At 43.8% G+C, this 12680-nt stretch overlaps 1 protein-coding gene across 3 annotated transcripts; it reads right to left on the bottom strand.

The window, feature by feature from the left end:
• Positions 1–535: 535 nt before the first annotated feature.
• Positions 536–11391, bottom strand: LOC140596617 (small ribosomal subunit protein uS11-like). 3 transcript variants are annotated; one of them, XM_072745127.1, is made up of 3 exons: positions 9634–10212; positions 9345–9470; positions 536–1466 (listed from the first exon to the last, which is right to left on the bottom strand). In XM_072745127.1, exons 2-3 carry the CDS (start codon positions 9398–9400, stop codon positions 1001–1003), a joined length of 522 nt encoding a protein of 173 aa, XP_072601228.1. In that variant the 5' UTR covers positions 9401–9470; positions 9634–10212; the 3' UTR covers positions 536–1000. The 3 variants fall into 3 exon arrangements, with proteins under 3 accessions (XP_072601228.1, XP_072601230.1, XP_072601229.1); XM_072745129.1 differs by lacking the exons at positions 9345–9470; positions 9634–10212 and adding an exon at positions 11250–11391; XM_072745128.1 differs by lacking the exon at positions 9345–9470.
• Between the last annotated feature and the right edge of the window lie 1289 nt (positions 11392–12680).

Genomic DNA, 12680 nt, shown 5'->3' with positions numbered 1-12680 from the left:
TTCATACATTTATCCGGAAATACTGGTTACTCTAAGTAGAACAGTAAGATGATTTGGTTTCATGTTTACCTAAAGCCATCATCAGGAATATTTGGAGGGCTACAGATAGAAATCTTTAATAAGTAAAGAAAAAAAAAAAAAAAAGACAAGGGGTTATGATGCCCGGAGAAATCAGGGAGATTCAAAGCTATGAGATGAATGTTTTCAGTGCAAATTCGAATTGCTTGCCCTAATTGAAAGCAATGGTCTCATAGTTTTGTGAAGGATGTCATTATTCAGAATTGTTTGTGTTTCTTAGTAGCCATTTTTTTGTACTCTCTCTGTACCTTAAATACGAATAAACATTCATTGCAAATATTTATTCTATTCAGAATAGTGTATTGGCACTTTGGCCGTTATAACATAAATACTTAAATATTATTTGGATCCAAGTAAAGAGATGTGTCAGGATTAAATGGATTGGAAGAGAACTAATCAATCAGTAGAATGAAAACATTAAAAAAAAAAAAAAAAAAAAAAAGACACAGACCAGACCTTAGATTAAGCACTTGAAATAAAATGAAGAATAAGACCCTGTACTTTATGGGTTTATAATCCAGTAGAACAAACAGACAGATAAATACCAAACATTCAAAATACTATAATAAAAATACACAAAGGGGTTATATAGATCACAGCATAGACAAAATAAAATGTTTCAAATATCAAGGGCAGATGGCATTCTTTTGTCTACTTAAACACATCAGATGTTGGCCAAAATTTTTCTTAATAAAAAACTCCAGTGAGTTACTGGAGACCAGTATTTTTTTAAACTATCATTAATAATAATGTGGCTTTCAAATAATAATGTGGCTCAAATAATGTGCTTACAAAGTTTCAAAGTTTTTTTTTTTTTTTTTTTTAGCTTACACAAAGGCAATTTATTAACAATTTTCTGTTAAACTATTTTCAAACTATTTTCAAACTATTTTCAAACTATTTTCAGTTTGAAGAATCCTGTTCACAGACGGCGACGACGGCGACCCCCCTTCCTGCGGGTGCTATCGGAGGGGATGGGGGTGACATCCTCAATCCGCCCAATCTTCATTCCTGAGCGGGCAAGGGCTCTGAGGGCTGACTGGGCCCCAGGTCCAGGGGTCTTGGTTCTATTTCCTCCTGTGGCTCGGAGTTTGATGTGGAGAGCAGTGATACCCAGCTCCTTGCACCTCTGGGCTACATCCTGGGCAGCCAACATGGCAGCGTAGGGAGAAGACTCATCTCGGTCAGCCTTCACCTTCATCCCACCAGTTACACGACAGATGGTTTCCTTGCCAGAAAGATCAGTGACATGGACAAAAGTGTCATTGAAGGATGCAAATATGTGGCAGACACCAAACACATTTTCTCCTTCAGCAACTTGAGGTCCAAGGCTGATGACCTGTTCTTCCTTCTTTTCCTTCCCCTTACGAGGTGCCATTTCTGCGCGTCTTCAAAACAAAAATTGGTTAAAATTGTTAGTATATATCAAAGTTAGTTAGTATATACAAAATGCTTTTGATTGCAGTAGTCATAAATAAAAGAAAAAAGTGTACTTACAAGTCAAACTGAAGTTTTCTGATGATATGACACATAGGCCAATGCAAGTCAAAAGGTACAATTAAGATAAGTATGCCTTCAAACTCGTGCAATGCAGGAAAATATCCTCCATATAAGTGGTGACATGTACTAAATGAGCCAATTCTTATAACCATCCCTCCACAAATGAAGTCCCTATTTAAAAAACATCTGTCTTTCTTTCTCTTTCTCTCCTCTTCCTCTGTTGGGTTCAATGTCCCTATATAGTTTCACAGTTGTTCAAATTGCATCCAAAACAAAAATCGAAAAAATCATGTCTCAGATTTGACAGTGCACTGACATTTGGCAGCCCATGCAGTTGAAGGCAATTAATACTATCTAAAAATCTATAGCCTCAAATAATAACCAGCGTAACTTGAAGATCCCACCACAGCAAATGTGTTAACGGACTAGTTATGGAATAGAGTATTGATTTAGGAACAATTTTTGATTCTTGTTTTGAGAGAGTGAAAGGGACAATCCCTATTCAAGATAAGGGATACACATTTTCACTCATTATTTTATTTCATTCCCAGGCCAAAGAACTACTTAGAAATAACAGATACTGTATTATGTATCACAATGGTGAATTTCATTCTGCCTTGGCAGGGTAACTAGTAAGTGTAGAATGTAGCTGCTTGCTATACTGGAGTCATGGGTATATAATTGCCTTCAGAAACATCCTTCTCTGAATACCACCTACACATTAATACATGACGGTGAACTTACAGCCACACTCCTGTTCTATCCCACATGATCCTTGAAAAGGCTTTGAAATGAGGCCACGTGCATAATTAAGGCACAGTGAATACCACAGTACATGTAACAAGCTAGAGTATTATGAATCCTTAGGGGAACCTCATAGAACTAATACATTTTCTAAAGGAAGCTGCACATGAGTAAAGAGGGCCCAAAATGCTAATTAGATCCTCTCAGTGAAAGCTATAGAAAAGTTGATTCTTGAATCCTGAAGTTGGGCACAGAATGGAACATTTGTATACAGAAACACTGAAGGGGGGGGGGGAAGAATTTGACATAAAAGCCCCTCAATAGATGGTTTACACAATTCATGAGAAAATAAATAATACAAAATAAACAAAATAACAGTGGGAGAATGTCAACCCTCCTGAAAGGGTTAAGTATGAGAACAGATTTCCTATTAGAAAGGGATTATGTAACAACAGAGGGAAATACTCACCCTAGCATATGCTAATTTAGTCAGCTTTGCCAGGTGTTTCTGTGTGTTTGGCTGGCTGACTCACCTTCCTTGCCTCTCCTTTTTGCCATTTCATTATGAAAGTAAGGAGTTTGAACTCTCACAAAACGCAATAATAGCAATAACAAAAACAAGCAAAAGCACATTATAGGAGTTTTATCCTTGCTAAAACATTGGGGTATGCATTGTGGAGGTCAAAAGGAAAATCACCCAAACTGTACGTATTCAGCACATAGGCTTTAGCAAATCTCCCTTTCTTGAACCACTCTTCATTCCTCATTAATTACTTTTAATAGGTCTTTCAGGTTAGGAGTATGGTCGGGACTGGGGGGATATTATATTCCTGGACAGTGCAAAGGAAGCTGAGTTACTGTGTTACTCAGACTTCAAAATAGAAAATAGAGAGCAGGGATCCCTGGGTGGCGCAGCGGTTTGGCGCCTGCCTTTGGCCCAGGGCACGATCCTGGAGACCCGGGATCGAATCCCACATCAGGCTCCCGGTGCATGGAGCCTGCTTCTCCCTCTGCCTGTGTCTCTGCCTCTCTCTCTCTCTCTCTCTCTCTCTCTCTCTCTGTGACTATCATAAGTAAATAAAAAATTAAAAAAAAGAGAAAATAGAGAGCAGCAAAGGAGTGACAATTAGACAAGCTTATTGTATATTTTTTGTTTGCTTTTTAACACAAATATTCTAACCATCTCTCATTTCAACCTAAATCTACTACTTAAGATTGGAAAGTAGGGGGCATATAAGGTATGAGAATGAATGGAAGATACGTAGGTGTCATGGGCATTTTCCCCCAGAGGGGATAGAGGACAAGCTAACATCAAATATGAATTCATTAAGAGAGTAAAAATGTATTTTACACACCATAAATTTGAGTTTGGATGTTTAAGTAAACCTTAAGGGAGTCACTTGCATTTTGAAAGGCAAACACTTTTAACAAAGAAGCCAAAAATATTTCTCTATAAGAACAAATTAATTGTTTTTTATAAATCATACTGAATCAATATAACAGCTATACACTTAACAGTTGGCAGCACATGCTTGTCAGGAAAGGTGCTTTCTTGCTCTATTCCCAAAGATGACTTTAGATAAACAATGAGTGCGCCGTTACTGTAAATAAGCCATCATCAAAAACATAAAATTGTTAGGGGATCAATTTGACCAATAAGAACTGTTGCTTTCTTAATGTGAAGTGATTTGCACTACTTGATCATACTTAGCTCTGAGATTTTTTTATTTCTCAAAGCAAAATACAAAATAATACAAAATAAACAAAATAACAGTGGGATAAAATATTTATTTTATTTAAAAATAAACAAAATAACAGTGGGATAAAATATTTATTTTATTTAAAAATAAACAAAATAACAATGGGATAAAATATTTATTTTATTTAAAAATAAATATTTTTATTTTCTAATCTCTAATGACCTCTGCATCTAGCCCCCAGAATGACTGTTTATCGCTAAATTGGAGCTTCCTGTTCAGCATTCAAGTGGCTGAAAGATAATTTAAAGATTCAAGTAAAAACTATTTGTTGACTTAGAGTTATATCAAATGTTGAATAATGACTGTCTTAATATTTACTTCAAAGACCTCTAAAATAGAATGTAAATAATTAGTAGCCAGCCCTCTCTAAGGCAGATCCCTTTACAACTTCAGCCCTGTGTCTATTCGTGTAGTGGAAGGGTCTCATTACTTAGTTTCATAAGCACAAAAGAAGATTCAGAATAGATGCTCAGCTCTATCACAAATTCAGAAATGTATATCTTGCTTGTGTGTTTTTAAGGGGAAACGTTAATCATTGTTAAAGCCTAAGAAAATTTATTCAAAAATATACTTTTTAACCCTCATAAAAAGGGTAAGAGAAAATAACTGAGTGCAAAGAAAACAAACTCTTGCCTTTTCCTCACATCACATCCCATCCCTGACAGCTCCCAAATTATAAAGATACTATAGAAACCCCCCCCCCCCTTTAAGTAGTACCAGCCCTAATCCAGAGGCAGCCCATCCAGGTGCCTTCCTGAAGTTTTAGCAACAAAAAGCATTCTGTTTGTGATAAGAAAACCATTTCCCCCCACTCCCTGATTGGAATGTCCCTGAATAGGTTCATGTTGACCTGAGAAATCGATAACCTGAATGCTATGCTACTGCCAAGGTTCTTTTGTCTTTAAGAGGTTTTTTTTTTTTTTCTTTTACCTTTAAAAGATGCCTGTAATTGCTAATTGGGCTCTCTTCCTCCTGGGAGGCAGAGAGCCCATTTGCACAAACGTTCAATAAACCCTCTTGCTAATTGCATCTGCCTGTCTGGGGTCAGAGTCACCTGGACACGTTGGCACCCGTGAGCCAGGGTCCAACAACTTAAAAAAGTTTAAGTGCTGACATATTATGAAGAGATGCAGCTACTTAAGTCCATTAGGACATACCTATTCATGCCAACACTATTTATTATGTATCTACTAAATTGAGAATAAGAAGATTGCACAGATGACAAAGGCTCAGGGCTTGCCCTCAGGAAGCTTAAGTTTAGTAGTCATTGGGCACTAGAGCTGTTCTAGGAGGACCAAAAAACCAATACCTGCCAATTCCACAAAGAACTCTAACTTCAGCTTTTGAGTTTGGCTTCCTCAGTTTGTGATTTCTCACCACTTCCTCAGCCTACTAAGCCAGCTGTTACACATTGGGTGGTTTTGCCAAGGTTATTCAATGAGCCTATTAAAATGAGGACGCCTTCTCAATAAATCTCGTGGAACGCACATCAGTGTTATCAAATAAAACATCAATACGATAGGTCTATTTATATTATGAATGTACCCCAAATCCTTCATCATAAATAAACCTTACTTGTCTCAACCATCTGATACCCCATAGATTTCTCATTTTAAAAAGAAAATTAATATTATTTGATATTGATTTTACGTCACTTTAAAATGCATGACTCACATTTCTTCCAGCATTTTTGTACTTCCATTTGCTCCTTAAGTAATTCAAGTAATTTTTTTCATTAAAAAAAAAATGGCATCTCACTATTTCAACGTGGGGCAAATAGTTCTCAAGTATCTGATCTTTCAGGGGAGAAAGCAGAAAGAGGCCTCTCAATCAATGCTTACTTTGGTCATGTTATGCTCCCACAGTTCTAATAGTTGTAGAAATGGTGAAGACAATGAAGTAAGTTTCCATATCTTGATAGAAAATCTGCCCAGAGACTCCCCATATTTGCAGGGAGATTTTCCTAATTACTAAGTGTTTGGGGTTTGACCATTTAAATCATAGTCTTTGGCTCTTATGTACAGATTCTACTCTTTAAAGTTTCAGTTGTTAATCAAGAAAGGGAGGAATAGGGTTCTTGCATTCAACATAAGAAATGAGCTCAACAAGACTAAGGCTATTACAAATAGAAGGAAATGAATGGGAGAGAGAGGCTTTTGAGAAGCATTAAGTTATCAGTGTTTTATTAAGTGTATGTAGGTGTGTTTGTACTTTATAATACACTTTCTAAAAATGTAAGGGGAAGTTTATGTTCAGTGTATTCACTGAGGCAAGTACTATGCATGTCCAATTGACCTTCAATTTGAAAGTCTTTCTAAAATAACAGATCATTCATCAAAATATCTCATGGAAAATAAAACAAGACAAAACCAAACACTAAAATCCCAGTATTTGTGTTGGATGTGTTTTTCTGTAAGACTAACTCTAAAAAGGAAACAAAGTTCTCAACAAAATCTCTATGTATGTCTATTTTCTGGTTGTATTTTGTCCTTTCTTCTTTGCCCTTTCTAGGACCGTTTTCTTGTGCTAAACAAGACAGTCTCCATCTTTGCAGTGCCCCCTCAGGCATGGAAAGGGGACACAGCTTCAGCCAGGGTTAGCAATTGAACTGGATCTGCTCTGTAACCAAGAGAGGTTTTAGTTCCAGGTGGCAAGCTTTTGCACGCCTCCTTCTAAAGAAATTCATTTCTCTAAACTGTTCTGTACCCTCATTCCAGATTTTTCCCCTACCTGTGATGGAGGAAAATAAACAAGGATGCCCCATAAACTAACACAGAAGCAAATTTTTGTTATCTAGTCTAGTCTATCTAGTCTATACATTGCGAGTTGTGCTTTGGTCAGAAACATATTTATTTCCTTCTAATGATTCATTTTCATTTCCTAAGAATCCACTGAAGACAAAATGGTAGATTTTTAGAATAGTACTATTTTTTTTAACTTATTTTATCATTGACTTGATTCTCACCACTGGCTCATTAACTTTACATATTAACAAGCCAAAAGGTTGATTTTGCTTCCCAGAAAGAGTAAAATATTGGTGACAATATAAAACACAGAGAAGATACGTTCAAATGAGTCTTCTTGTCTAAAATAAGGCATAGTGCAAGAAAGGGGATAATAATAGAAATGCTAAATTAATTGATCAGTATTACTTAAGTCACAGATACCACCATAGTTCCGATAAAGCTAAAAATAAGAAGCTATAGGCTGCCTATAGCATTTGCCTAGTCATAACTACCAGCAGGCAGAACAGACTCCCTCTAGCCAAAATCAGTTAGTTGCTCACTAGTTCCGCCGCCACCCTTCTTTCTCTGCACATGGAAAGGAAAGACCTGCTAAGTGTTTAATCTGTGTCCAGGAAATAAAGCTTTTCATTTTACAACCTAACCAAGTCCTAATAAAAGTGTAGGATGCTGGGAGAAACAACCTCAACCCTGAAGCAATGTTTTTGGCCAAGAGTAAAACAAGGAAGGCCTGAGCAATTTGTTTGAGCAGGAACTGACAATATCAACAAAGTGCGATGTGTCTGTGGAGCAGTGTTTGATCAATGTGAGGCAGCCATAAACATGAGACTACAATCCAATGGTGCTTTGCACCCCCTCCCCCTCTAGTTTTTTTTTTTTTTCCTTTTAAATCCTCTTCTGTCCTTTGGTGTCTTAACATGGCCTGATCTAAGATGCTCATAAGTACACAGACCCTGTTGGGCTGGTGCTTTCTCCCTGGTTGCTGTAGAGGACGCTTATTTATTTATATACTTGGACCTGATGCTGGTGCTGCTGTGGGTTGCAGTGGTGCATTTTCTCTGGCATGCCCACACCCCTTGCACCACCACCTCTAATCTGCTGTGAAAAGCAGCACTTTTTAAATAATTGGCTTACATACTTAATACAAGAGACCCATGTTTTTAATAAAAGAGAATGCAGCTGATGGAATCTCTCCGGGTAGAGAGAGAGAAAATCCTCCTCCAGGCTGAGAGAATGAGACACCAGCAGACAGTTATTTTGCACTGCAGTGAATCGACAATTCATGGGAAATGTTGAAGGCAGAGGAGGCGACCCCCAAGTGCAGTCCTTTGCCCACATGCTCTATAATAAATAATCTCACACCAGCCCAGCAGTGTGTGCAATGACGTGCCGGGGCCAGCACGCACAGATTGGCAGGGAAAACACATCCAGCGGTGTCGAGTTTTCATCGCAATCACCGAATTAACTGATTTCCCCACATCACACTCCCACTACCCTGCGTAGAGAGCGCGCGCGCACACACACACACACACACACACACACACACACACATGCAGAGTTGAGAAATGCAAGTTACTGAGAGGTGAAATAGGGCATCTAGGAACACGTTTCAGCATGGATTAGAGACCCAAGTGATGTGTCAGCCTCCCGGGGTACTTGTGAGAAGGTGGGAGTGCGAATGGTGGGAAATGGGAGGAGGCAGCGTAAGCAGGGAGAAGGCTGCCGGCTTTCTCGGGGATGCTGGCACATTTCATATCTGGAATTTACATTTAACATAAAACACAAAAAAGATGGTAAGAAATACCTCCGCAAGGTCAGTTAGTTAATTCAGAAAAACTCTGTCCACTCTGTTTTCCTTCACATCATAAATATGCATAAATAAAATCCATCCCAGTCCATATCCTGCAAGATAGGAGGCAGGATGCATTCCAAGGACTTGCTGAAAGACGGTTCATTGACCTCATTTAAATCCTCCAAAGGCCAATTGGGTTTTGCACGCCTGCGGTCTACTTGTGTCTTACTTCCAGATTCATTTTACCAAGGGACAAATACATTTGATCAACTTATCCTTCCCACAACTACAGAAATGACGACAGAGGGGTTAGAGGTGGGCAAAGATTTAGCAAGAAATCAAGAGTCACCTAGCTTTGAAAATCCTATAGTCCATCATTTCCCATCCATCCTTCCTGTATCTCACTCCCGCATCCCTGTATGACTCCTCTCTTCAAAGCAACAACTTTCCTCCCCCCGGCCCGGCCCCCCCAGCCCTGGCCTGCCGCCTCCGCCTCACCACCCCCCAAGTGCGCTCTCCCCACGCCCTCCTACTCCGCACATGGCCATTCACTTCATCACCCGCGTCCTCCTCCCCTTCCACAGGGCCCCCTCCTCCTCCTGCAAGAGGGAGGATCTGAGGAAAAGTGCACCCCGGTTCCCCAGCCGCTCTGCATCCAAACCCAGTGATTTGCATCATAACAGCGTTTTGTGCGGTTCCCCCCACCGCGGTCGCAGGGGTTCGTACATTGCACGTGAAAGGACAATATTAATGACGGAAAGAAGCGGCAGGAGCAGAGCCATAGAGAGGTCGGGAATCCGAGGGGAAATCCCTTCGCAGTAAAGTAACTGCTTAGGTGCGTAGATTTCTTTGCTTAAAGAAAAAAGGAAAACAAAAAAAAAAGAACAGAGAGGAAAAGAAAACCAGACAGGCTGATTAATTTTAAAAAACAGGCTTGTTGATAAAGTAGCTTTGAGTCTTTTAACTTTTCCCTTCCCCGTTCCCTTATTTCTTGATTTATTCTCTCTCTCCTTACCCCCTTTTTCTTTTTCTTTTCCTTCTTCCTTTCTCTCGCTCTTTTACATCCCAGACAGTCTCCTCTCCTTTCGGAGGTGCATGACACGTCTCACGACACACCTGCCCCCGGGGATGTCACTGCAGTGCACATGGCGCTGCCGCTGCTGCTGTTCTCGCCGTCTCCGTAGCTCGCTCCCAGGCTCTCACTCACTTTTCAAAGACACACGGATGTGATGGTGGGAAGCAGAGAAAAGAGCAAGGCGACCCGGAAAGGGGGAGGTGAGAGCGAGGAGGAGGGTGGAGAGGGCGGGTCAGGAGCGTGATGTGGGAGGTGGCCGGTGGGGGTGGGTGGGAGGGTGTGATGTTCAGAGAAGGCGCCAAGTGCCCGCCGGAAGGCGGGAGGGGTGGGGGGTGCTGCTGGCGGGGACTGAGTGAGGTATGGAGGCAGCTCAGGTGGGTGAAGAGGCGGAAGGGGCCGCGCACGGGGCTGCCTGCTGGGAGCGCAAGGCTGAGCCAGGGCCGGAGACCCGAGGGCTGGAGCCAACTGCCGCCGCCCCTGCCGCACCGGGGAGTAGGGGGGGGGGGTGCACATCGCCGGGGACTAGGGGACTGGAAGGGGCAGAGTGGAAATGCGGGGTGCAGTGGGCGTGATGGGGAAGGGCGTGAAGCTGATGCTCCCTCGGCGGGGCGGGGATGACCTGGTAGAGGAGCCCGCAGACGCTGTAGAAGCGGAGGACGGCGCCGCGTCTCCAGGTCACGGTCCCTTCTCTAAGGGGCTGGGAAGGAACGAGGGGGCGAGAAGATGCTGGTGACGGGGGCCCCAGAGTGCAGGGGCCGCCGGCGTCCTCCTGGCTGGACCCTCGGTCCCCGCTGCGGTGCTCGAACCCTCGGACCCGGACTGGAGGCAGCAGAAGCGGCAGCTGCGACGCACCCGCAGAATGGGGTTGCGGTGGGCGGAAGAGTGTCTCCTGCTGCTGCTGCTGCTGCTGGTGGTGGTGCAGCCGCGACAGCCCGTCAGGCAGGCACCGGGTCGGAGCTCGCCTTCCCCTCGGCTCGCACCGCAAGTCCCAGAGCCCGCCGGGGCTGCCCGAGCAGGTGGTGCAGGAATCCGGGGTGTTGGAGAAGGTGCAGGCGAGGGCTGCAGGGGTGGGCAGGTCACGGAAGGGAGGGGGGGCAGAGGGGGCGCAGGCAAGCAGCAGCCGCCGCTCGCGCTCGGGGTGTCTCGGGGTCCTGGCAGGGGAGGCGGCGGCGGTGGACGCAGCGCTGGCGGCGGCGGCTCCCGGATGCTCGAGCTGCAGCAGCAGCAGCAGCAGAGGCACCGGCGGCGGCGGCTCCCGGATGCTCGAGCTGCAGCAGCAGCAGAGGCACCGGCGGCGGCGGCGGCGGCGGCGGCGGCGGCAGCAGCTCTACCCAGCGCCAGACCCAAGGGCAAGCTCAGCGCGGCGGAGACCCCGCCCCCACCCTGGCAGGGACAGACACAGCCCCCGGCCAATGGGAGCGCACCCGCCTCCCGGGCCTGGCCAATGAGAGGAGGCGGTGGGAGGAGACAAGCGCCGGGAGAAACCAACTGGCTTCTCAAGGACCCTTGGGGCAGGGAGGACCCGACCCCCGCCCACACCCCTCCCACGGTCTCACCTCCTTGGACACGTCTCGCCCCGACTTCACAGGGGAGACCCTCGCCCGCCTTGACCGCGCCTCGCCCTCAGGAACGGTTCAGCCAATCGCCACCGCGAGGGGGCGGGGTTAGCCACGTCCCCGGCAGGTTCTGGGATCCGTGGGGCCTGGGCCAGATCCTGGGTGCGAGGTGCTTGTGCGCATGCGGACTCCGAGAGCAGATGGTGGCTGCACCTGCCCACGCACCAGCTGCAGCACATTCTCCAACGCTCTCAGCAGCAAAGGGAGAGAGGGCAGGGGGCGGGGGGAGGCTAAGTGTAGGGAGCGGCGCACCTGCCTGCCTGCAGCATCACTCACCAGAGTTCATATTTTACCTTACGTTGCCAAGATGCCCTGTCCAGCAGTGAGGAACCCTATAATTCCCAATCTCTGTGTCACTTTCAAGTGAGGATTAAAGATAGGCATGAGTTTTCTACACACTCCCTTTTCACATCTTTACAATCTTTGCTCCTACGTGTTCCAGATAAGGAAGAGGGCTGCTGATCTCTACATAAGACTTTCCCGAAGCAGCTATGTCAGAGGTTTCCAAGACTATCACCAGATTCAGTGATTTGCTAGAACCCACAGGGCTCAGAAGTTCTTGTACACATAATTATGGCTTATTACAGCAAATGGACAAAAAGCAAAGTGATTTTTTATAAAGCAAAATGATTAAAGGAAAATAGTACATGGGGCAAAGTCTGAAGGAATCCAGATGTAAGCTCCCGAAAGTTCTCCCTCAGTAGAGGACATGGTTAATTTCCCTAGCAACAAGATGAGGAAACCTGTTTGAAGTATTGTCTACCAGTGAGGTCACCTGAGCCTACAACACCAAGGCTTTTATTGGTGGTCCACCACGTAGGTATATAGCCATTGCCTACAAGACCAGTTTCTGAGGCTCCAGAAACCCAGGAGAACAGGTGTTCACCATAAATCACAACGTTTGCACATATTCTCTAGAAAGACTGGTATAACACCTCAGGGACACAGGCATACAAAACATTTATATTGTTTAGAATCCAAATATTTTTTAACAACTTTGTTGAGCCATATCTCACATACCACACTATTCACCCATTTAAAATGTACAATTCATTGGTCTTTTCCTATTCAGAGATATGTACAACCATCTCCACGATTTTAGAACATTTTCATTACTGGAACTGTGATTTCCAGTTCTGCACATAGGAAGCTGAGAAGTCAACTCTCTGTCCTAACAACAAGTAAACAAGCTGAATAGACTTAAAAATCAACTCTTCTCAGATCTTTAAGAGGGGGAAGACACAGGAAAAATCACTGATCCCAAGATTGGATATATAGAAAGGTGAATGAATAACAGGAGGGAGTCATAGCTTACCTGGAGCAGACACTCACAAGCGGAAACACCTGTAGGAACCAGGCCTGAGATGAAAA

The sequence above is a fragment of the Vulpes vulpes genome, unplaced genomic scaffold, assembly GCF_048418805.1.
Source record: "Vulpes vulpes isolate BD-2025 unplaced genomic scaffold, VulVul3 Bu000000713, whole genome shotgun sequence".
NCBI lineage: Eukaryota > Metazoa > Chordata > Mammalia > Carnivora > Canidae > Vulpes > Vulpes vulpes.
The sequence above is the reverse complement of the archived record's forward strand: the minus strand, read 5'-3'. Positions and strand labels throughout refer to the sequence as shown.